This window comes from Anabas testudineus, chromosome 15 (assembly GCF_900324465.2).
Source record: "Anabas testudineus chromosome 15, fAnaTes1.2, whole genome shotgun sequence".
In the NCBI taxonomy this organism is placed as follows: Eukaryota; Metazoa; Chordata; class Actinopteri; order Anabantiformes; family Anabantidae; genus Anabas; species Anabas testudineus.
In genome coordinates, this window is record NC_046624.1 from 12,852,073 (window position 1) to 12,878,866 (window position 26,794).

At 40.3% G+C, this 26,794-nt stretch overlaps 1 protein-coding gene across 1 annotated transcript; it reads right to left on the bottom strand.

Annotated features, from left to right (window-relative positions):
- On the bottom strand, nt 1-26,794 carry neurl1ab (neuralized E3 ubiquitin protein ligase 1Ab). Its single transcript, XM_026356492.1, has 6 exons — nt 26,558-26,794; nt 21,748-21,989; nt 20,131-20,452; nt 5,935-6,651; nt 2,774-2,953; nt 1-2,327 (listed from the first exon to the last, which is right to left on the bottom strand). Exons 1-6 carry the CDS (start codon nt 26,589-26,591, stop codon nt 2,083-2,085), a joined length of 1,740 nt encoding a protein of 579 aa, XP_026212277.1. The 5' UTR covers nt 26,592-26,794; the 3' UTR covers nt 1-2,082.

A 26,794-nucleotide genomic window follows, 5' to 3' on the forward strand; every position in this document is an offset into this window, starting at 1 on the left:
ACACTATAGCCATACATATAAAACAAACAGTGATAATTCTTTATAGTAGCATTGGGAAAATAAATAAACTTCATAATGTACAGTTAATATTACACTCATTAATACCATTTCTTCTATCAAAAATGTTTCACAATATCATATTTCTGCTAGGACATATTTGGTCAGGAAAAAAACAACAACAACAAAAAAAAAAAAAAAAAAAAAACAGGTAGAAATGTAAAGGCTGAGCATCTCTTAAGCACAACAAGCTTCCAGTATTACGCAATGCAGTGACAGAAGGAACAAGGCGATATTTAAACGTTTCACCTGTAGCAGTGAATGAATTCACACATTGATATAAAGCACACTGAAAAGCTTTTTACTGTAGGTTGTGTGGTTACACCTGCTCACGTCAGTGACATCACGACCACATAATAGTGACTTGAAGATGAATATGAATGTCAGTATTCCTCCTTTTCACAGTGAGGAGCAGATAACAGCTAGATTGTCCAGGCTTGTCTTTATAAAGGCACACAAAAAAACTTACTTGTGACTCAAATGTTGTACAACATACCTGCAATTTTTCCCTCCCACAGATGACAAGCTTCAACAACTCAAAATAATCAGCACTTACTACTTTAGAAATTACTGAGTAATGGTTCAGTGTGGCCAAAAAAACACCTGAAAATAGCTTGTATTGCTTAACAATTCAAAGCAGTACATAATGCACGAGATTAGTCAAGTGAAAATGTCCTTGGAGTTCGCTTTTACTGACGGAGAGCAGCATTGATATGCAAATGAAATCCTCACAACGTCCCACAATAACAAGTTACATCCTTGTTACTGACTGCACATGTGTGAATTTTTTTTTTCCACTTGAAGACACAGTGTACTCAAATACATCATCACTGAAAGCATACATTGATGTTGTAATCTAATGTACGAATGAAAGAGAAGTGTGTAGCCTAAAGTAAGCCAAGCAATCTATAACGCAGTGTTTCATGGGTTTCATTTCTTGCAATGATGAAGAGGTTGATTTGTCATGTTTATGTGCTCTTTCAGCATTTTAAAAATACTCCACTGCCCACCAATGTTTATTTGGATGACTTTGTCCAACTGCAGCATCCATCAGGCTTACTGAGCGGCCAGAGATGGTGGGGGTGGCTGCCAAGAAATAGGACATGCAACCCATGCAAGTCCCACATTTTACAGGCTGCCTTACAAACACCAAGCAAGCGAACACTTTCTTTGCCTCTTCCTCCTGTGTCTTCATCCCGACCTTACAACATCCTCTCTCACTCCTCCCCCGTTCCCCCTTCACTGATTTAGATCCTCATTCACGGCGCCACCTTGTACAGTGACAAAGTTTACACTTTTTTTTTTACCCTTCGCACAATCTCATCCTGCATCAAGTTCACAGAAACATGGCAGGTAGTGAGATATCTGATACAACACTCACAACACATTAATTATACAACTGAGGTTCTTTAAGGATTTCTTTACTCTTTTAGTGTAGGCATTTCATTGCATTTTATTGCAGTACGAGCATTTTCTACTCATTCAGGAATGGCTTTTTTAGAAATGCTGAAACTTTTTCAGCATGGAAACTCTGGAAGCATAGCATACTGGACATAAAATGTGGCTTTAGTTTTGGATTGATTCTTCTAATACAACAATTTTTGATCCAATGTTTCCTGACAAGCCCTACAGGGGGAACCTCGGGCCTATTCTCCTTGTTTGTTACATAGTTTTGGACAACTTTACTTCTTTTAAAACAAGCTAGCAGTTGGACAGATGCCTCTTCAGATGAATCCCTCTTCAGCAAATGTCAGAGTCACTAGATAAAGTAGGTCAAGTCCAATCTGCTGTTTCGGTTGATCACACTGTAATTTCTGTGGTCTCTGATGAATCTCAACACTGAGACTGAGTCTGAGTCACTGTGAGCTTTCTAAGGATGTGCTTTAGACATTGTAGATACAATGTTTTAATGTTGGAGTTAAAAGTCCTGCGGTACCTGAGCCAGATTGCACTGTGTCCATCTTACATGGCTTCGACAACCTCTTGAGCTGAACTTGACAATCCAACAAAATGTCCAACACAAGCCTACGTGCTCCGGTAGGTCTTTATGATATCTTTGATTGTCCTCCTGCAGATGGGGCAGCATGCATTGGCCATCTTCTTGAGTTTGAGGCCGCATGCATAGCAGAGACACATGTGTCCACAAGCGTAGAGGACTGTGTCCACCATGTTCTCGTAACAAATGGTGCATTCATCGCCCCATGAGCCTGAGCATGACGGGAAGGTGGGGGACTCTGGGTGGCTGGAAATGGGAGAGCTCGGGGTTGTACCTGAGATGATGAGAGTGAAAACATAAGATATGTATTTGGTAAAAGATTCACACATTAAGCCAAAATGCCATAATTTCTGTCCAAAAGGGGCTTCTCCTTTTGCTGCTATTAACTGCCGTGAGTTTTCTTCTCATTCTGTCTGCAGAATGGGACTGCTGAGGTTGGGGAACACTGCTTCACATCACCAAGGTAAATATTAGCTTTATGCACTAACATGCATGCAGGCTGTTTTATTTCTCCTGTGCAGGTCCTGTAAAGAATGAGACTCTAATTTGGATGAACAAAAGTATACTTAATCTCCTGCTACAAAGCTCTATGTATCTATCGGGAATTATTAGGATTATCTGATCGTAGAAACAATAACAATTCCTTGGGAGAACTTAAGAGGACAGACAGAGAATAAATATAGAGAAGACAAAGGGTTCAACTGGACCACTATGACAAACCTGTGGAGGAAGAAAACGGTGTTTGGTAGTTAGAGTTGAAGCTTGAATTAAGGTTGATGTTCAAGGATGTGTTGAGGTTGGGCTCAGAATTGCCACTGCAAAGCATTGTAGGAGTACTGGGTGTACAGGATGGGGAGCTGGGGACTGATGGGCCTCGAAGGTCTGGGTGTGGAGATGAGCCTGAAGGTACACAAGAGACATGTGGGTCAAAGAAGAGCCAAATGCAACATTTTCATGACAGTGAGTTAAATATTTCTATCATCAGTCTGAGCTGATAATTAACAATCGGGATGAGCGATAGCTTTCCCTCTGCTTCAGTTTTTCAAACGGTTTCTCTCTTAGACATTCACTCTCTCTCACACACACACGTTAAATCTGTTCTATCACTAGGCAGATGACTTGTCCACAGCGTCTGTGTGTGGGTGTCTGTGAGTGAGTCAAGAGCCTATGAGTTGGTGTAGTCTCATCAGAGACGCCATGCACCCCCATCCTTCCTCTTTCATGAGCCCATGAGTCCTCTGGGTAGGGTACAAAACGTTTCGACAGACTTATCTGTTGTCTCTCCTGTATGATCGTCCCCATCTGCACCCCATAACCACCGGCTCTGGCATCAGTTCTCATATTGGCAGCTCATCTCTGCTCATAGATGAAAATACTGACCCCTATTCCACAGACAAATTCTGATCTAGTCTGCCTGGCAGGCACACGGCATTGTGGTTTACACATTGTCCTTCAACCGACCATGGCAGAAATATTTCAATGCTGTCAGGCCAGCCGTTTTCTTGGCAGCCCCATACTTCCATGTGTCAAATTGTCTAATATTGGTGGTTTACATCCTTTGCCTGCAATGACATTGTGTAAATGTGAAATGAAGGAAGAAAAAAAGAATTTAAAATACTAAATACACTTAAAAATAGAAAGACACTTTATGTGGTTTTTTGTTAGCACAAATATGTATACAGTTTGTTGCATATCTCCTGCTACGTGCTTTGATTCATGGCTCTGAACCCTTTTGCCTTTTCCTTAGACCACTTCAACCACTGCAGTCTCAGTTTCAACCTACATAAACAAACCATAGTAGCTTTTTAGTCATGCAACAACCAGTTTGCAAAAAAGAAAAGACAACAAACGTAGCAAAGTCTGCATGATCATAGAACTTCTTACAAAATTTGTTTGTATTTAAGTGCTAGGGCTGAAGGACAAGTAGCATACAGTGTTTTAAGAGCCTTTGCCAACAAGTATGCTACAAGAAAGATGAGAATGAACCAAAACATTAACTGGTGAACCATAAAATACAAACAATGAGCTGAAAGAAGCTGAAAAGCTTAGGGGAACTGTCACTGAGACCACCACATTTCACATAATTTGTTCTGTCATTAAGGCAGCTTTAAGATTATAGTGCATGCAGAAACATACTGAATGTAAATGCAGAGCAGGACACGTGTAATGAGGAAATACGTGACTGCTGTTGATTCTGAAAATGATCAGATATCCTAAGATAAGACAACAAATGACCATTTGAGAGCAACAGACTCCCATCTGTTCCACTTCACAGGCTTGACAACACCCAGCCATGACAAACTGTCACTTGCCTCAGTGGCTAGATATTTCCATGGCAACTCATGGCGTGCGGCTGCAGCGAGTGGGTGAGCAGAGACGTCACAAATGCACTCCTCACAACTGGAGTGGGTAATGACTCGAAGTACGCTCATACCCCAAAGAATCACGAGAGGGAGGGGGGTGGGGGGGGGGGGGGGGGCTCGAGAAATAAAAATCCGTGAGGAAAAGAGGAAGTGCGGAGACGATGGGAGGACCAGTGTTCTGGGAACTGCCTGTGGGTGGAAAACCTCCACATCTCAAACCTCCATGCAATTACATTTTAATAATGCATATTGAGGGCATCATAAGGAGCTATCACAGGCTCGCTCATGCTGACTGCTGAGAGCCCACGCAAGACAGAAATAACCTCTTCAGCCCCTGACTGTCTATGAAAGAGGAGAATCTAGAAATGAATTACAAAAGAGAATTAGAAGAATCAACAAATTCAACTGAAAGCAAAACAAGACATATTGATCACCCATCTCACTTCTAATTATAAATTCCTCATGCAGTGCAACACAGGGTTGGATGTTTAAGGAGTATAAATCTAAAGCACTACAAGTCCAAGTAATGCACCGCACCATAATACGAAGAACATATTGCTGCGTGCACAAAAAATGCATTAAACAGCAAATGGAGCTTCCCCGCCAACATTAGCATATCTTTAGCATATTTGTGTTACATTTGCACGGCATGTCAAACGTACAATTTCACTTCTGAAAAGTGAAATTATTACCACTCCTTGTCATTAAACCTCAATTTTTCCAGGTGAGCTCTGTTTTAGCTCTCAATCGTACCTGGTTAAATAAAAGAAATACATTTTCCACTTTCAGCTCAACCTGTTAACCATTATTCTGCAGATTTTGAGTCAGATTTTCTCAAACACTGCATAAAGTCCCCCATCCACAGAGCCAGAAACTCAACTCCAGGCATGATCAACGTCAGGGTACCTTCAGTTAATGCTGCAGTATCATGTAAAATCAGCTGGAATCGGATCAAGCTGACAGAAATTCTGTCCAACTGAAGGCACAAAGTTAACATTCATATGCATACTGTGAGGGCAGAATGTAAATTCTCAGGAGATATATGACTTGATAAAAACTCAGAGAACAGCCCAGACAGCAAAGGAGGGAAAAACTATTTCATGACTCAGCTGAGTAGGAATTCAGCCTCCAAAGGTCACTTAAGGATCACAGACTGCATTAACTTCTGAATGGAAACTTACAAATGACATCCTGTAAAGATGTTCAAACCCTAAAACCTCCATTTAATAAAATATTCAAACTACTGCTGAAACTAATGGTAATAAGAAACGGCAGACTAGTGCCTGTCTCCTCTTACCTTAAATATATGTCTCCATTGCTGATAGAAACACTAATTAGTAATCTGATGGAACAAATTCTAATTTGTTAAGTACTAGAGTTTGTTATGTAAAGTGAAGGCTCAGATGAGGAACGTTACCCCTGAATCTGAATTTGAGTATGAAAACTTTGTGATAGAGGCCTTTTCTTTTTCCCTTTCATGCAGTTTTCATCATAAAAAAATAGTTTAAATCAATGTACCTAAAATCCTGAGTTGTGTGATGTTGCTGTGCAGACCAAAGAACATCCACAGTGGCCTGGAGTTATCGACACACAGCTGCATCCCTGCACTGATGCCGTTATGGCTCATTATGACTTCCCCATCTGCGTTCACCACAAAGCCCAAGATATCTCCACTGTGGAGTGGCACTGCCACCCGATACACAGCCCAGAATTCCTTGCGGTCAACCAGGGACTCTGGGTTGGATGGGAGGTCACTTGGCCTCAGTGTGGCAGGGTCGCATGATGTCACACCGTAAGAAAGAGATCCCAGCCGCGTGGCGCCTGCCTTTAACTTCACAAACATGGTCTCCGAGCAGCGCATCGGCCGGCTGGTGAACACCAGGGTCCTCTCGTCTCCGTGGTGATCCAGCCGCGCCACCGTGTGCTTATCCAGCACAGTAACATGGATGCCGTGCATCGAGTGAAAGTGCAAATCAGTGTCCAAATTGTAGGGCAGCAGTGAACACTGCTGCGAGTTTTGAGAGTTCTGGGGCACATGGCAGGAGGTGGAGCTTAAGGGGTGTAGCCGTTCCTCTTCCTCATCATCTTCCTCCATATGCATCTCCTGTGGCTGCAGACTTAGGTCACACAAGCTGATGGAAAGGCGAGGGTCGTCACTGTGTCGCTGAATGGACGCCCGGTGGGTGGTAGCGAAAGAACGAGGACGCAGGCAGTCCAGAGGCACCATCTCACTGTCTGTAGCAAAAAAGAAAGACACAGGAATTTATGTAATCACTAGCTTGTGGTGTTTTGAAGTAGAAATTTAAAACAAAATCAATACAAAATGTATTTTGTATTGTTTTCTAAGGATTTTTATTTGGATACATCATAACGTTGTTTGGACCGTTACTAATGCAGTCACAAATATTTCCATTAATCATCACTCTTTGTCATTCGGAAATTATCAGAGAACCAAATTTAATATATGTACCCACTTAGCATTCTGCATATTCCCATGTGCAACAGTGGTTTGTTTTATATTCACTAAAAACAACTTCACTAAAAACTGTAAACAAATGGTGGCCTGGTTTCGTTGCTTTACAATGTTCTCATCCCGATGCACTCTCCGCACTAAGGCTTGTAGTTCAGCAATATGAACCGATGCATTCAATGTTCACGTTTAGAAACATATCAGGACTTTAAGTGAGGACACATACTGTAGCTGCAGGCCAGTGGCTACATCACAGCAAAGGAGACATAACGGCTTTATGTAACATTGAGGAGAAAGGAGATGCACTTGAAGCTACTGAATGACAATAAAGCTGAGCTGAGATAGAGCTTCCCACTCTATCTTTTGGCTCGGAGTCTGGTGATAACAAGCCATATTTTCTTTATCTTATTTCTTACTGTTATTTTCACTTTTATTGGAGTGTGGGCCAAATTGAAAGCCTTATGTGAGACAAAATAAAACTCTTATTAAACCAGTTTAGCTCCAGTCTTTGTTTCAGTGAGGACTACGATGTTCAGTGGGTTTCAAATGGGTGTAATGAGCTGCCACGAGTCGTAGGTGTTTCCATAACAAACTGTCTCGGCAGCAGTGACTTAATGTGCTATATTCTACCTCTGTACACTGTTCGGAGGTAGAACCTTCAGTAATGTCTCTGGATGCTAAAAGCAGCTTTTTCCCCTGATCATTTAAAGGGGAAAGGCATTCTGAAAACTGTATCATATGTCTCTTTATGTGCTGTTGCCCCCCCACTCCCCCCTGCCTCACAAATAGCTCTTCCAATGCTAATTCTGGTCACTGTAAAATATAAGCCACATGGGAACACCAATGCAAAAAAACAAAACTCAGAGAGAGCGTGTCTTTCCATGCACTTAGCCAGTACAAACGGATCTGCATCATGGCACACATGTTGCCAAATTTAACACGGCCCTGTAACATGGACTAAAATTAGCCTGATTAGACATTTGAAAGGAGCACGGAGGGACAGACTGAGGGATGAGTGACATGATGGCTGAGCTGTGTGGCTCTCAACCGCAATCGGCTTTGGGCTTCCCCTATTGCAAGTGGATGGAAAAGGAGACTGTGAGAAGAGGATGAAAAATAGGGCGGACACTTGAGAGAAAGGGCATACCTCACCAGCTCCTCTTTATCACACAAAGACAGCACATCTCCGGCCAGGCACTGATAAACTGCTTGAACTTAATTACTTCCTCAGTCAAGAGTGTCCACAACCAAGTAGTAGGCTCTTTTTATTAGCTGCCTTATCGTCTTCAAGGCTAAGTTAGCCGACTTTCAGATTCTTCAGATTTCAACTCCTGCTATTACAGCTCCCCGTGATTCACAGTTTCTTTCTGTTTTCGAGTGAGGCGCAAAACAAGCCATGAAGACAATAGTTACATCACAAGCTACTTAATACCGAAAAGCAAAAACAAGATGTACGAAAGATAAAATAAGACACAACACTGAAAGATAAAGAAGAATGACCTCTTGGGTTTGGTCTCAACAGAGAATTTCACACATAAAATGCCTGACAAACACTGAGCAAGTGAGATTACAGGGTTTGAAACACGCAATGCACTATGTTTATCTTGTTTCCTCTAATGAACATGTGTTTATTTGTTTATTTATGTGCACACCAGCATTCACAGGATGTCTGTAACGTTCATAGCATAGTTGCATGCACAGATGTAAACAACTGTTCGCGCAGGGGGGGCGAACATGTCGCAGTTGCAATTATGAGTGCAACTTGTTAAAGAAAACTTAAATTATGAGTTAAATATAAAAAATAAACCCACATAAGAGTCACATCTAAAACACTACAGCAGTGTTTGAACACACTTTAACATTTGGAGATGCTCCAGTGGTTTTAAAATAGCGTGTATCGAACATAATGGCGATTATATTCTACTCTGAAATGTTAAAGTTCAAGGCCTTGAAATAGCAATGCAAAGTCTGAATCGCTTTTTTTTTTCAGGCAAGAAAACAATACAGACGTGATTAAGTGCATGTTTGAAATTGCTCTAGTAAAATTAAGTGGCCTTTGAACAGCTCCAGCTACTCAATCTCAGGAGAAAAGCTCTATTTTAATAGACGAACACATGCCAGACTGACACTGTTCCACAGGGTCAACGGCTGACCTCTTTGGCTTTAGCTTTTCATTAAGCATTGTACCTGTGAGGAAAAAAAAAAACAGAAATCGGACTTGCTCAACTCTTGTTGAACATTAAGGAGGTATTTCTTGGCTTTGTGCAAGCAAGAACACCCATTCCAAAATGTACACCTGCAAAAAAAAAAGTATTCCACTGAGAGTTTAACTATTCAAACAAGATGAAAACTTGAGACAAACACTATTAATGCAGTACAGAAAAAAACAGTTCCTGCAAAGTAAACGTGGCAAAGGAGGATGTCCAGAATACAACTGAAAAACTGGCATTGTGTTTCACTGTGAACACATGCCAGAATGACAACGCATTGCGGTTAAAAAGCAGTTTATAACGCTGCCAAAACAAACAGTCTGCCTCCACCTCGTCTTGAAATGCATTTTAGAGAAGTCTACATGCATTACACTACTACATATGGTAGTTTAATCTAAATTCAATTAAATTCAGCACTTTCATGTATCTTATTCCTTTTTTAGTCAATAGCTCTCAGTCAGACAGTGCCATAATACCTAATAGACAGTGGAGGGTTTAGTTTATTCCTTGGCCCGCTGGAACAGGATTAGGAGGCTTTTGGTGATTTCAGTGAAGCAGCAACCTCTACGCAAGGTCAGCTGCACCAATTGAGCGTGCGTGCATCTGTGTGTTTTGAGATTTGTCCTAAGTATGCACGTCTAGAGGGGACTGTCCAGGGCTCTGTCAAGAATGAGTGAGTGAAGTCATCTGTCACGAGAAAGGAGGTTGGGGGGGGGGGGTTTAGCCCGTCCCAAATAGAGAGGGAAGGGCTGTTGCTTTTGTTTATCAGAAAACAGAAAGAAAATAGAGGGGCAACAGGGTTAAAATAAAACATGCACACGTGAGTGCATGCAATGCTGGGGGAGCTACAAGGCTGCAGAGTCTTATGACAAAGATGCACGGGAGAGGCCGCGTTTGTGTTTGTGAGATACCATGGCATAAGACCCACATATGTGGAGTGTTTGAGAGAGTCTGTGGTTCAGTGCCAGATGTTCGGGACTATGATCACAGAAATAAAAATGGGACACGCTTAGGTGACAAATGGCTGCAATGAAAACGATGCCCACCACCCCGAGCTTGTCATGAGGACACAGTTTTTTCCAATGCCGGTTTTATAGCCACTTCCCAAAGTTGACTTCAAGTGTCCCTGCATACACACAACCCTGGTTTTTTAAAATAAATACTTATCCTAAGTATCTTTAAAGTGGAAAGTGTAATTTACTCAAGTACTGTACTTAGGTGGAGTTTGAAAGTACTTAAACTGAAATTTATAACAACCAGAGTTACTACTGGTTACTTGTCATCTATAATGCTACCATATGTTTCTCTGCATGAGAAACATATGATAGCATTATAAATACAACACTTAAATCTTAAACTAGTTATTTTCACAAACAGTGATGTCTAGTTACTGTAACGTAGTAAATGTTACCTCACTATACCAGCCCCAGACCAGTTACACCTGTAATATATAATTTATCACTAATAAGGGGTAAGTATGTTTAATTTTAATAGGTGACTTAAAGAACATTTTGGTAATACTACTTTTAGTATTAAGGGCTTTTACTTGCACTGGTATCTTTACTGAAAGTACTGTTAGTGCCTAGTGCTTGATGAGCTGTCTTCTGTGCTTCAATCTGACCTCAAACATATTTCTCAGATGAATTGTTGATTCATCTCATTGTTTTGGTCGAAGCGATTTTAGGAGAACCTCTGTGAAAACAACACAGATGAACACATGTGCACACTAATACACACAGAATACACAGCACTTCAGTGGGACCAGACTCTGGTCATCTGAAAGTGATTAGCCTCCACTCCGAAGGCTTCCCCACGTACAGCCCAGCTCCCGGGATCCAAACCTGACAGGCTCCATTACGATTTCTATTTTGATTTCCCTGCAAATCTGTTTGATTCCATCTGGGCCGATTAAATCCCAGCTGAGGCACAATACCCTGTCCAGCGGCATTTATTTTGGTTCAACAAATCAAATAAATTCCAAGCGCTGAGATCACTTGAAACAGAGCTCTCATAAATACATAGACCCTAATCGCTGATGTGTACATGCTGGCAGATGTTAGGTCAAAGAGGAGGACTGTCCTCCAACGTTTTAGTTCATACCAGGCCTCTCATTTTTCTGTAACCAACTGTCCGACAGAATGACTTAACTTCAATTATATTAAACATCCAAAGGAGAAAGAAAAGAAAAATAATATCAAGATAATTTCACAATCCAGCAGTCATACGTGTGCATGGCATGTCAGATTTATCATCTGCAAAGGGAATGAGGAGCCTGGTTCGTTTTAATTTCTCATCATAGGATTAAAACAAAGAGGACTGAGTCACACGAGTTACTGTACAACCATGAAAATCAGTTAGATGTGTGATTTGTGTTATAATCATCACCTTCTGTTTGTTCCCGCTGGCTATGCAGAGCTTTAACTCGCTGTTTTGATTACAGTATTTGATTATATGTGAATACAGTAAACAACATCAGTTGAAAACTGAGAAATGATGAGTAATATTTGAACAAAATGCTGTAATCTGGTTCAGAGTGTGTCCTGAAGACATTGGATCCAGCTTGTCTGTCTCCTAAAACAGCACACTAAAAACAATGCTGTGGTAAAGACATCTTCAAAGACTTTACAGTGGTTAAGGTTTAAGACGTTATAAAATATTACTGTGTACGGAATTATATTGAAAACCCAACAGCACCATTTGCACAAGCACTAGGCGACAGTGGAGAAGAAAATCTCCCTTTAGAGAAAGAAACCATCAGAACCTGGCTCAGGGTGGGCGGCCAATTGCCTCAACCAGTTGGGGTGAATGGTAAGAGGAGAGAGAAAAGAACAGCAGGCAACAAAAAACAACAGCAAGCAGCAAAAACACTGGGCAGGTTGGTAGGACTAGTAAGTGCACTCAAGAGATATACAGCTCCGGGGCAGAGGATACCTGCCGAGGAGAACAGACAGAGGGAGAGAGAGACGAGGAAGCACAACTACCGGATATTAGTGAATTACAATAGTCCAGTCTGAAAAGTAACAAATCCATGGACTAGTTTTACAGCATCACCTTGAGACAGAATGCTCCTAATAATAGCATTATTCCTCAATGGCGAAAAGGCAGTTCTAGATATTTCATTTATATATGAAGTAAAGGAGATATCCTGGTCAAAGATAACTCTTTACAGTATTACTTACTATTACAAAAGATCTGTCTTGTCTTAATTTAGCTGTAGAAAATTAGAGGACATTTTATGTCTTTTCAGCATGCTTGAAGTTTGATTCATTGATTAGTTTCTTCTGGTTTCATAGATAAATATAGCTGGGTATCATCTGCATAGCAATGGAAACTTAAAGTGTTTCCTAATAAGATATATAGAGAGTGAAAAGAATTTGCCTGATAATGTTTTTTCTCTAATAGTTATGATTTTAATAAAAAAGAAATTAGTAAAGAAAGTCATACTGGGGGGGGGGTTTAACTAATTCGGACCAACTCATTCACTAACAAGGGAGCAGACACAGCTCTATGGGGTTTTGGTAGTTTTCTTTTTTTTTGGGGGGGGGGGGGAGGTCTGTTAGGAAACTGCAGAGAGACGTATAAGACTGCGTCTCTGTGTCCTGGGCTCCACTCTGAGATGTCAGGTTTACGTCGTCTAATAACTACTCTCTTTTTGAGAGTAAAGACACACCATCTGAAGTGGGATGGATGCCAACTCTTCTAATCAGCCCAGGTTTTGACTATGTAGCCCACGTTGTTTGCAGGACACCACTTAGACAGCCAGCGTTTAAATCACGACGTGCGGCTAAAGATTGGAGTCCAACATTGTTTTTGCAAAGTTACTCACCAATCCCACGTTAATTTTAGTGACTTCCCATTGCCGTCATCAGGCGTCTATAACTCTTATGTGAATTATTATCTTACTGTATTTAAGTTTATTCTTACACTCTGGCCCCGGGCATACACTTGACTAAGACCGCTAAATCTCTCTATCTTCTCACATCTTATCTCACTATAGAGCTGCCAATTATCAGAGTAGGTTCTGTTGGAAATGTGGAGCTAGTTGTGGTGAACCTTTGGCGAGTGTCTGGAGTTATTCTTCCTATGAACCATCACCCAGCCGGTCTGACATCCTGGCTGCTCAGGAAATCAGTCAGCCTTGTCTCCAATACTGCAAATAAGTTACACTTATTATAGCCCTGGAAGCTGTCACAGTGAATTTCCACCTACAAATTTCTTCATAATTTTAAAAGTATTTGTTCACGTTGATGTTTTGTACCACAAGCTGAGACTTTAGCAATAACTACTGGTAAGAATCATAGGAATCTGTTATAAGATTGCCACTAGGTATTGTTTTGGCAGCTATTGTGCAAAATGATGGCATGTACATAAGTAAAATATATCTATTAATGTGAAGCAGGTGCACATGCAGATGATAATCAAGCTCAAACAAAAACAAATTATTTCTTTAAGTTTAAGTTTCAATTGTAGCCTCCTTAGAAAACATATACAGCATGTACATTTGTATTTTTTAAGTATCTTTAGCCACAGATGTGACTGAACTCTAACTTTCACTTCACTGGCTGGATGCTAGTGAGCATAGTTACTGCTTCAGTAGCAAACATGGTATTGGAAGAATGATGAGCATGAAGCTATTAGGGGCAATACTTTTCTGAAATGGACAAGGCTCCCACTTCCTTGCACCACAGACCTCTAGCCTTTGGAGTTTTACCCAAAAAAGGCATCAACACGTGTCTAACAGGTCTCTTGACCTGAACATAAGTTGCTTCAGTAATTCCCAAAAGAGGAGAACTTGGGACAGGCTGCAGAGTCGTGCACAGTCTTAATGTGACTGTAATCAAGTTTAACTGTCCAGTTTCAGGATGGCTATTCATAAGATTTATTAGTGTGATCAACATAAAGAGCAGGCATATTAAAGGAAAGAGGAAAAAAGGAGAATATTCTGTAATATGATTCATGGTCTTGGTCTAATTCTGCCAAAATAATTCAGCTCAAGGAAATTACTAAATGTTTATATCATGGAGACATTTAACATCTCTCTTTGTCTGTCTCCCTCTGTCTGCTGCTTGCCTTTGGCTGGAAACTGACTTTTGACAGATGACTTTGGATACTGTTATTATCATGCTGAATTTCCAGTTTATTGTTTTTGGAGGATTTGGCTGTGAGCTGCAGACCAGATATCGAACATATTAGTACTGCATCCTCTTGCAGTACTTCAGGGTAATCAGGCCCATCAGGCCTATCTTTTGCCTTCATCAATCAAAATTACCAGAGTTTAGTTCTGTTTCCTTATGAAGCCCCGTGGAAACATATAAATACTACAATACATAAGCGGTGTAATAAGGAAACAGAATTTAAAGTTTTCTCACATTTAGCACTTTATAGCCTACATGTTATTCTTCATCCTGTCTTGTTGAGCCCTTTTTACTCTCTGCATTGTTAACTGACCCTACGTTTTATATCTGGCCACTTATGTAAGACTGCACCTATGTGACTTCTCTATATTTAAAACCTTTTCGACCACAAATCAAAAGCATTCAATGCCTACATAATCTGTGTTGACAAATGAAACAATAAGTGAGATTGGTAGCAAGTGAGCGTGAGCACACTGAGTGAACACAGTCAAAAATAGACACAAAGAAAGGAAAACACAGCACAATAAGGTTCAAATAATAAAAAAAAATAGTTTGTGCCACACAGAGCATTTCTCATTATGTGTTGATGAAACAGGTATAAGTAAAAGGTGATCTCACAAACAGACCGTATCAGTTTAAATTAAAGTGACATAAATCACATGATTACACAAGTTAGAAGCAGCTCTGCGTGGCTGTACTTGCAGACAACGGCGCGTTGAGCTAAGTAATGCAAGCATGCTTGGCGGCTTGCAATGGCAGTGCAAACATGACTTCAATAATAATAGAATGATCACTTATTTTTATTATACCTTTGTAAAAGTAGAATTCATGGCAGAGCTGCTGCATTGGACTCTGTATCTAATAAGGTGGCCAGTCAGTGTGTTTTACGTTGCTGGTGGCACTAGATGAAAAGTCAGGGGATCAACCTGCCACTCCTGGCTACTTGTCAAGGTGTCCTTGGACAAGACACCGAAACCCTGTAGTAGCGCTGACATGTACTGTCTGGCAGTTGTCCAACCACAACTTCGTCAAGGGGATCAATAAAGTATGTAATACTACTACTACTACTACTACTACTTATAATAATAATAATAAAATCTACATATATGTAAACGCCACTATCTGCAGCTTTTTCCAAAATGTTACCTGAGTCTTCTGAGGTGGAAGTAGTAGTAGTAGTAGTAGTGATGTCTCTCAGTTTGTTGGTAAGCATGAAAAGTATACAGCGGAAGATTTTCCCCACCATGATGCTCTACAGGCCTAATGCATAGCAATGTTGTGCACAGAGATGATTGATGTCAACACCACCCTCTTAATCACCTGAGAGGTACACAGGCTCTTGACAGTCTGGCAGCCATTTTGGATTCTTCTCTAATGACTAGTGAGACAGGTTGCAGATGATGTTAGCTGACGCCGGTCTCACGGACCACTACCATTCTGTCAGTGATTAAGTGACTCATCTACCTCTAGTAAACAAACCCCCAGTAGAGCATCTTGCATCCATCAAAAGATGCCTTTGACTCACTCTGCTTATCTAACTTGGAAGGAATCCATCATACCTGTACAAAACAGTGGATGCTTTTTTGAATGCAGAACAATGTAAAGTTCCTGTTTGTGTTTTGCTTTGGGAAAATGTAACTGAAAACACTTGCTGGTTATTTTCGACCTTATTTGTGGAACATTTACGACAAACAACCTGACTCAAGTAACATGAAACTAATAAAAGAAACGTAATTGCTGAATTTAAAATATGGCTGCTAGGAAACTGTGTTTTTGTTTTTTGCCTTTAATGCTGCTTGTGCAAATCTAGCAAACAGGGATATTTATGAAAATACAACAGACAAATTGACAAAATTCAAAAGCTTTGAAATCTGTTGTGTTGCTTGAGAGATATTACCCACTTGAGGAAACCTTTTGTCAGTCTCTCCAGGGGCAAACGTGTCTTAGTGTAGTGCCGCAGATGCATAACAGCACAGTCCTTTCTGTACAAAACCCAAGCAGGGCACTTTAGTCTTTTATTGATAGCTGCGTGTGGTGATGTAACAGATCTTTCTTAAATTGCATGGGCAGCATTGTTGGTCTGGACAAAGCCTGAGGCTCAGTTTGATTTTCAGCAGATTAATTTAGCTTCCTCTCTTACGCAACACTATCTCAGCTTTCAAGCTGTCTCACTGATCTCAGGATCACCTTTGACTCCTTGCATGGGTGGCTAGCTACTGAACTGCACTCCCCTGATAACAGCCTGGAGAAGAAACAACACAGCCCTTAAAAAGATCCTTAAACATCAGAATAAGACCTGAAAGCAAAAAAACGGTTTGGCAGCAGGCTGTAGTGAGAGACAGTACAAATGAAAAGGCAGCATTAGGTAGTGACTTTGATAGTTTCCTTATTTCAGCATGTAAGGTTGTAAAAGATCAAACAGACACAACGGTATGAGAACCCTGCAGAGCATGTGTTTGATGCGTATTATTCACAAGCTGTAAGAAGCAAACGTTTGACTGTAGCCCTGCTGAAATCAATTACTTTCATAGTAGGTCACTGCTACTGAATGAAAAAAAAAAAAACATCTTCAAATCATCTACCTGTTTAAAAAAACATGCAACTTTACCGTGTGTTGAAATGTAATGTGAAAAGGCTTGGTGGGGTTCACAGATATATTCACACTAGGAAGGATCTGAGAAACCATTAGTACAAACCAACCAAAAGATTTGATCAGAACAAAAATGGCAAATTTTGCCTGTAACACTGTCTCGATTAGATCTTAATACTTCATGGCGTTCTGCAAAAAAACAGGGATACTGAGCAGGGACACTTTTATAATGAATATATGAAATATTAAGGCTGCGAATGAGCAGTCAACTGGGGGAATGAGGTTACAACAGAAGAACGGTTCAGCTTAGAGATACAATGGTTATATGTTGTCGGGAAGTGGAAATCTGCTATCACTGCTAATACATTCATGTTCTCAACTAAAAGCACACCAGGGATTTGACACTAGTGCACTGTTAATGAGTTGGAAGACTCACGAACGACTAAAAAAAACAGAAAGGTCTAAATTGAAGCAGCATAGGTCATGTTATCCTGACACCAGAGCTGACATCTTTCAAATCCAACATCTCCAGTTCGTAATGCGGACTTACAAAGCTCCCAGCAAGAAGGCACAAACTGCCACATCACTCAGGTGATTCCAATCTGGATGATTTCAGCTCTGTTTTTTTTGGCCCTCCTTGTAAACTGACTCCTAATCATACAGACTAGAATCAGATGCATCTGATTGTGCCTACATATGCTTGCTCTTTTTTGTGATGCCTGTTTGCCAATGCCTGATAAAAATCTGTTTGATGCATTAAATGTGCCAGTAGCCTTAATGTCCCACCTTTTACACATCAAATACTGTTTAGTGGTTTGGGAGAAAAACGTGACCAGACCTCTGTAACCTGCTTTAAACCTGTTGAAATGCCCCTTTAGTAAATATACATCTCTTAAAAGACATTATCTCACTGACTTAGCAATGCATATTCATTAAGTCAACGGGTATTTAACTTATTTTCCTCTACTTTTATCTCAAAAGTCAAACCAAGGTCACCTAACAAAGCTATTCTTTACACCCCACGAAGCTTATTCACAGCTTCACACTTAATTTATTTCCTGAAAAAAAGAAAAACACAGAAAAAACTGCAGCAGATCTGTAATTCCCACCTGAACAGGCTGCATGATAACAAGCCCACAACAGGTGATATATGACTGAATTTATCAACTGCTGTATCATTAATTTCAAACTAGAGGGTAAGCATCATTAAGAATCAAAATGCTGCCTTCTGTTGAAGGAAAAGTCACACATGTGCCAGTTCGCAACACCAGACTTTGATGTGTCCGCCCATATTTCAGAGACTTAAGTGTTTGCTGAACGGCAGCCAAATGCTGAGACAATGCCAGGCTTTTGAGATATACCATGCTCGCGAGTAGTGACGCTCTCCGGCTATAGTGGAAAGCTGATAGCCAAGTGATCCGTCAGCTGACTGAGACCCAAGACTATTGGGTTTAAGCCATTGCTGTGGGGATAAAGGTGAATGATGTGGGAAAACCTGAGTAGAAACAGTGGGATTTGGAGCGCCTGGCCTCATTCACAGGCAATGATTGCATAAGCTACTGTACACACTGTAGAAGGTCTTGCTTTTATTTATAAAATGTAAATTTTTACAGTTTTTAAATTGTTCTTTTTGTGAATGTGACCCTCATTTAAGAACGATTGTAGGATGATCACATGTCACATGTTGTCGAAATCAGACCTGCATGACACATTCCACTCTTTTCGGACAAAAAACAAAGAAAACGTGTAATTTCCTGACATCACCCCTCTTTTTGTCCGTCTCTTGGGATGACCAACACACTCCCCTTGTTCTTTGACAAGTGCTGTGTGCTGCTCAGCACTATGAGGCCAATGAACCCCAGATAGTCGCACTCTGGCGCTGGATACCAGACAGCCCATCATGAGATAGCACGCTTCTCGCTGTCAACCACACCACATGAAATGAGGTTAAATGGCACTATCTAGACAATGTAGGGGTCTCTTCTATTTTTATTAACAGTGATGACAGTCTCTATTCTTTGGAGAGAGGCAGAGCAATTCTTGGAAATGGTTATAAATAAGTACTGAGGCGTCCACAAGGATTCATATTAATCTATCTGCATAGTGTTGTATTGTTTTAAAAAATTAGAGACAGCTGTTTTCAGTGCCTGATGTGTGCCATAAATACAGTCGCAATAAAAAGTCATAGAATTGTTGACAGTACTCTGGTCTTCTGCACAAATTGGTCATGAAATGTGAGCTGAGCTTCACAAAAGTCACAAATATAAAAAAAAAAACAAATTCAAAGCTGATAAAACAGTCATGATATTACATGTCTTTATTGAACAGACCGATAAAATATACAGGGTGATGGTGGAAAAAGCAATGACAACACTAGGCTTCTGATAGTAGTAAACGTTAACTGGAGTCAGGTGTTAGCACACTTGAAGTCCAATCGATGAAACAAGTATAAGGAGGAGGGTTTAGAGCTACTTTGATTCATAAAAACACTCAAACAGTGTCAGTGTGCTGTTCACAAGCAGCATCAGCTAATCTGATAGAAAAATCTGCCCTTCGGAGTGACCTATTCAGAGCTTAGACCTCAAACCAATACAGCTGCTGTGGAATGACCTCAAGAGAGCCGACATGCTAAGAATGTGGCTGAATTGAAGTATTTCAAAATTCATCACCTGGATTGTTCTGCAGGTCTAATCCACACAGGAATTATTATTAAATACTGTTTCACTTACTTTTTCCATAATCACTCTGTATGTTTAATAACTGTGTTCAATACAGACATGAACGATCATCACTGTTTCTGTTTCATCATCTTAGACAGTTTGTGTCTGCCATTTGTGAAGATCAAAACACATTTCATGACCGGTTTATGCAGAAAACCAGTAAAACTGGACACACTGCCCTTACGTTTTCTTGCGACTGTACATCTCCATCTACTAAACAATCCAAACATACTTCAGAATATTTAGCATAGTTGTAAAATCACACACTCCTTGTAATGATTGAGAAGGACCTGTTTTCTTTTAATTTCTTTGATGTAATGACCCTTTAAATAGCACAGAGACCTTGTCTGAATGGATATCAGAAATTCCCCCTTTTCTTTGATACTAACAACTGTGGTAACTATCCAATCTAGCTAATCTCCCACCATCTTTTTCCACAGAGCTATTTGGTGGATGTGGGAAACGTAGCTGTACACAACATCACCTCTTCCCAGTTCACACTGGAACAGCCAAAAAATGGTCAAGGCCAGAATTAAGAAATCAAAAAGGAATTTCTCAGAAAAAACCTGGTTCAGAAAGCTTAACTCACCAAGCAGCTGGACTCCCCTGGTGAGGCCGTAGACATCTATGAGAGCCCACAGAGCCTCAGATACATGCACCCCACTGAAAAACAGCATGGAGCTTGAGTCATTGACTCTGTAAAACACCCGGCCCTTCTTGTCCACCCAGAAGGAGATGACATTTCCTTCATTGGAGAGCTCCTCTGGCAAGGCTTTAGCCCAGAAGCCGCTCTGGGACACCAGGTCGGGGCAGGCGTATTTGGGTAAGGTGTCTGGATTGATCCTTGATGGGTCTTTGGATGTAAAACCAAGACGCAGAGCACCACTCCAGCAACACTGCTTCTTAGTAATCTGGAGAATAAACAGATTTAATTAATGAAGACAATCAAGTTAACATACTGTACATTGACTTTTCAGCTAGGGGAGGTGTTATAATGATATTGTGATGTTAACCCCAGTATTAATTACTGACTAATTAGTCACTATACTGTTTTTGGTTAAAATAATAATAATTTTGATATGATGATGTCCCTGGATTAAACATTAGGGGTTCACCATTATTAAAGGCAGTTCATCCAGAATTATGTCAGCCAATTACCAAATATCACGAAAATCCCTTCAATGGAGAAATTTCGCTGCCTGTCACATTACCAGGCTGCTAGCATGGCTAAAAACAACATATATGCATTAAGCAAACTAACACTAGTTCATTTTTTTATGTTTATCACCTGCAAACAATTTTTGTCTTATTTTTGAACCTTTGTTTACTTTGAATTTACCATGCAAGATAACAGTACTCCTCACATGGCAACGCTTGCGTGCTCCCTCACGTTCGAGACATAGATGGCCTGATAGGTGAATGGAAACTTGTTCTAAGCTGCTGCTGATTTGGCCCACACAAGAGCAGAGAGCGAAAAGAGAGAAAATCAAAACGGGGAGAACAGAAGGAGGATGAAGGGAGAGAGACAGGGAGGGAGAAGAAAAACACTGAAATAATGAAAGAGCTGAAGTGGGAAAGAGAGCGAGGACTTTTCAACACTTGGAGTCTGAATTTCTCACTAGATCCCGAATTCACTGTGTTCAGTCTTTACTGATGTTGAAACTGCAGTATTGTGGTATAAGTTTACAAGAAAGTGGTGCACTGTATTGTTTTGTAATGAATGAATGAAGACATTCTTTTTTTTTTCAGGAAATGATGGAAGCCAACAAGATGACTAACACTGGTCATGCTGCAATCCCAGGGGCTGCTTAATGTTTGTACAAATTTTCGTTGCTTATTGCAGATACAATAAGTGTGACTCATGCTCATGCACCAAGTATGATGTTTGTTTTGATTAGTGAAACATGTCAAAATAAGCAAGAGGAAATGATCTCATGTTGCAAATTTGGAGCTTGCATGTTGAACATTTGGTGAAATTGGTCCCTGACATTTAATAAAACATGGTTTGGTAATTTATTTTTCCAGCTACGAAGTGTCATATCATAGCCACTGCACATTTTCTTTTCTATTATGTTTGAGTTTCTACATTTGGTTATGAATTGCATCATGTCCAAACAGTTAACTTGATGCCTCAGGAAACTTAGAAATACAAATAAAAAATTAGTGGATCAAAACTGATGAAAACTGTTACTATTGTCTTGTTTACCTTCAGTCGAACTTGCTCATACACAGCGATAGGTCTGTTGCTGAAAGTGATGGCGTTACAGAAGCTAGCCTGTCTCTTGACTGTCCTCTGTGACATGTCCATGACGATCTGCGAGCCCTTGGTGCTGGGGTGAAAGAGCAGGGGGAAGGAGGACAAATTTCCACATTGCTGAATGGGCAGGCAGCGTTTGGGCTTATGGTGGCATCGGTGAGATGTTGCAGGAAACGGCCCGTTTAGAGAATCTGCACAGACAAAAGAAAAGAGAAAACCAAATTTTTACATTTAGAATATTAGATTAGTGTGTCCCACAACTAATCTAATATTGACACGTCATTTCCTTTCACATACTTTACCTGTTCCTGTAACATCTGATAAAGTAAAAATACATTAAAATGATCTAATATTTGTGTTCTGCTGCTACTTCTCAAGGTAGAACAGTAGAGCCACCCACCCGCCACAGACTGAACTATGAGCAAGGTAAATTACATGCAAAAATGTCCTCGGGTGGACAGAATTGCTCCTATGGGAAACAATGCAGCTGTGAGAAAGTGCTCTAATTTCAGTAAATAGTCATTTCTGGAATCACCCATGACTTTCTGTAATCCTACATCTTGCTTGTTTTTAAACTGCTTTATGTTTCAATAATGATTAGTTTTATTCTGACACACACCTGTACAAGAATAAGTAGAAAGCATCAAGGAAACAAAAGAATCGCCTAACATGAAAGTTTCTCATCATTAATTATAGAATCTCTAACAAATAAATCAAGACAACAGAGATACAACATTTAGGCTTGTACAAGAATTCCTGGCACTCTGTATTCAAAGCAACCCTTTCAATAGCACGGCTTAATTTTTAATGCACATATATCAATCACGATATTGATTAAACATCGCAATATTTATGCCTGAGAGTCAAGTGCCCACTGACCTCCTTATCAGAATGAAAAATGTAAAATAAACATTGTGTATATACACAATCACTGCTGCTAAAATAGATTTAGTGACACTTATTGTTGTCAAAGGAAGTGGTAAAATAAGAGCAAACAGGAAAACATCTACAACATAGTCAGATAGCAACATGTAGCAGAGGTTTTAGACTTTTTCCCATGTAAATATGACTAAAACATATTCCTTCACATCACTTCTGTCTTTTTGTGTTTTACACTTTGATTCAAGTAATCCCTAGTCTGAATTTACACTCACTCGCTCAACTCTCCTCATTTCTTTCCACATTTCCTTTCAAAGACCAATGCCAAGGTCACATGTCCTAGTGGAGGCTGCTTTTTCTCACAGACACTCATTAAATGTACAGCAGGCTAATTTGAGTTAAATATTATCCCATCAACTGATCTGAAAGCGTTTTCTTTGCTACGATACTTAAATCCTCTCCACCGTGACATTTAAAGCTTTTAAAGTAGCATGAAATCCATCCAGTCTGCCAAGATTGGAAGCCAAATAAATAATGCAGCCCTAATTAACACTTCTTCATCCTTGAGAACTGCTTGTATTTTCACACCTAAATTGGAAGACTGTGTAGGAGCTGCTCGTGTGCGCGTCTGTGAGAGAGGTAGAGTCTTTGCTGAAAGGCAGCTATTCTCGCTGTCCATTGACTGACCTTGTCAAGAGCTTTATAAAGTACCCTGGAGACAAATCGATTAAGACAAGTCAAGAATGATCGTGTGACTTCAGACACCAGATCTGTCGTAACGTCATCGTTGTTTGGATTTCAAGATAGAAACGGAGGTCGGATCTGCAGGTTCGGACATGATTTCCATCTATGGATATAAAAATGTATTAAACTAGAAGAACTCCGAAAGCAACGACTCTCAATAGGGCATTACTGTCACATATTTCTGCTGTGTCTTTCCCTTCAAATCACAATCAGAGAGGCTCTGCCAAGTGTTCTGGGCTCAGTACAGTGTATTTGTTAAGCCCTTCGCATGCTCTTGTCGCTGCAGAACAATGTTGAATTGTGCTCTGTGCACAACAGTGGTTTTAATTGAAGTCATAACAAATCCTTCAACCATATTGCATCCATGATGTCATGTCAGATGTGATGTCTTCAGGAAAACAGAACAGGACTGCATTGTACTCCATCAATGACCAAGACTGAGGCTGAATAGACTATTTCCTGCGAGGACTAAAAACCGAAGCAACACCTCACAGGACTCTGCAGACCCTCCTGCTTTGCCATCTAACCAGAGAATCCAATATCTTCTTTCATTCTCGCTGCATTAATTTCATTTCTGTTGCTGTGAAATTGAATTCTCTGATCATTTTTCAGAAGCAGATTTATTTTTACATCCCAGACATCTTGGAGCAGCTGTACAGAATTCAGAGCACACAGGAGAACATTTAACCGCAAATAAAAGCAAATAAGCAGATTAATGGATAAATAAAAATACCACGTTTGATTTACTGTAAATGCCAGCGTGGTTAGAAGCAAAAGTGCTGACGATAAAGTGGCTGCTGAAGTGTGTTTAAGAAGACATGCAACCTGACAGAGATGTCTGGGTGAACAGTGACCAGAGCCTCGCCATGATAAAGGAGAAGTGCCATGACGAACATCAGACGAGCAACTTAAGGAAGGGTAATGTTACTTAATGCACCACCGCACACAATGTGACTGCCTTTGCTGTCACTAATTGAAAGAACAAACAGCGAAGAGACAAAGAGCGGCCCTGGCCAGTGTCACCTGGCCTCCTATGCTCCTCTGTGTTTCATCCCCAGGCTTGGTCTCACTAAGAAGCTTCAACAGACTCCCTAATGTGGAGTGACGTTAGTATCGAGGCACAGTGGGCCTCTCTCACAAGACAAGTACTAAACGGCAGCAGCCTGAAGTGCCAGAAAACACGTACAGTATGCAACATGTATTTTAAATATGTCATGGTTTGTGCACTGATTTTCTTCATTTGGAGCCATGTTACACATAATGAACATACCTCAGACTATGGAAGGCGCACCTGTGAGGCCTGATCACCAAGTCCGCCGTTCCCAGACCATTGTGCAGAACATCGCAGGCTTTTTAACATTTCCTCAAATGGCTGCAAATGTTATTCAATAAAAGTGGCCCATTCATTTTCTCTCATTCTGCCAACTAACTGATTAAACATCGTAGTTCTAGTAATGGCAGTAGTACATCACCAGTGTGATAAGATAATACAAGCTAAAAATAAAACACACATTTAAGCTAGTGGTCCTATTACTTCTAATCTCAACACTGAGATAATGACATTTTCTTTTAACTATCATCACATAAAGCTAATTGCCTTTTGTAGAAAACTGTTTACCTTGTTTTGCGAACGTCCCACTGTGACGTAGCTAAACTAAACCTAAATCATTTGGCATCAAGTTTGCCAAATGTGGAGAGGAGAGAGCTGAGTGATTCATGAGCTCCTGAGCTGGACAGAGGCCCTGAAACATGACAAGAATTATAGATATTTACATTTTCAGGGCTTTGACTGAGCTCCTGTCAGTAGGACAAGAATTTCTAGCACCTATATTATTATTATGTCACAGCAGTGGCCCTTCACAGTGGAACTGGAAAAAAGACTATGTGGGTTGGCCGGTGTCCCCTTTCTGTCTGAGAAATGAGAAATGTTTACTGTTGCCTAACATTGTTAGAACAACTGAAAACCAAAAGTTGATTATACAGTACATGTGCCTCCTTCAGAACCAAACAATATGGTTGGAATCAGCTAATGTACTATTAAGACATGTAGTCATCAGTGAACACGGTGTCTCTGCCAATGTAAAGTCCGTGTAGGCCAACATCATCAAATCCAACACTCAGAAAGTAACCCTACATCCCACAAAACTAAAATACAATTACTATCAATCAGGGCCGAACAGTATTAAATATTGTCATCATCAATTAATCTGATGACTGTTCTTGATTAAATTATTCATTTTTTGTCTATAAACAGTCATGAAACTCAAATATATTTAATTTACAGTAACAAACCAGCAGTAGGCAACACATCTTCATCACATCACATTTGTCATGTTGGAAACAGATTCTGGTATTTATTTTCTTGAAAATTAACTGAAATAATGAATTAAAAAACAAATGTGTAGTTAATGTGTTGTATTAACCCAGTTTTTCTGGAAATTGACTGATTAAACTTCAATAAAACACAATTTCTCCTCTTCATAAAACTTCGAATAGGGAAATCCAATGTAATAAACTATATACTGTACAGTCTGAACAAGTTGGTAAGAAAGCCTCTGCGAGCTGCAACCAACAAATGTGAAATGAATTTTAAAAATATGCAATGCACCTGTTAACTCTAAGTATTTCAGAGCAAGTCAATTTATAGCCGCACATTAGAAAGCTGCATGAAAGCATGGGAGTTGTGTGTTTATATATAGTCTAATGAAGTCTGCAAAGTTTTCAGCTTTAAGCTGTAAAGAAAAACAACTTGCAAGCTGGCAAAGACAGGTGGGAAAGTTATTTGTAATCCGGCAGCTTGATCCTTTGTGCTTCCTTTTAATTGTGAGTCAAGCATTTGCAGAAGTAAACTGAGAATTTTTTTTTTATAATATGATGCTGCCTCTCTAATTTTGAAAATCACAATTTCCCGTTCATATGCCCTGTTGATCTGAGCCAGTCGTGACTTACAGAAGGTGGTAAAACTTGGCTAAAGCAGCTACTTTCACTTCTCATTTATTTAAGGCTACCGGGACGCCTCCAGGTTTCATGCGCACAGGCTTGAGGCTGCACACGCACGCTCCTGACCAGATTACACGGGCTTCTCCCATAATACCACTGTGTGATGAACAGTAAAGAATCAGCCAGATGCCCTTACCGTAGATGGTGTTTCTGGTGATCTGACCTCCCATGTCTGGATGCAAGGTGCGTTCACCACTTCTGTAACTACCGGCTGGATCCTCACGGTTCACTCTCAGCTGCGCGTCCTTGGCGGCCACATAATAGGGACACGACGCCGTTTCACAACAAGCCCCGACAGTGATTCAGTGGCAGGTTATGTCTGAGCAAAGCTTCATCGGCAATAAGCAGCAGACAGCAACCGACAGTGCACGCA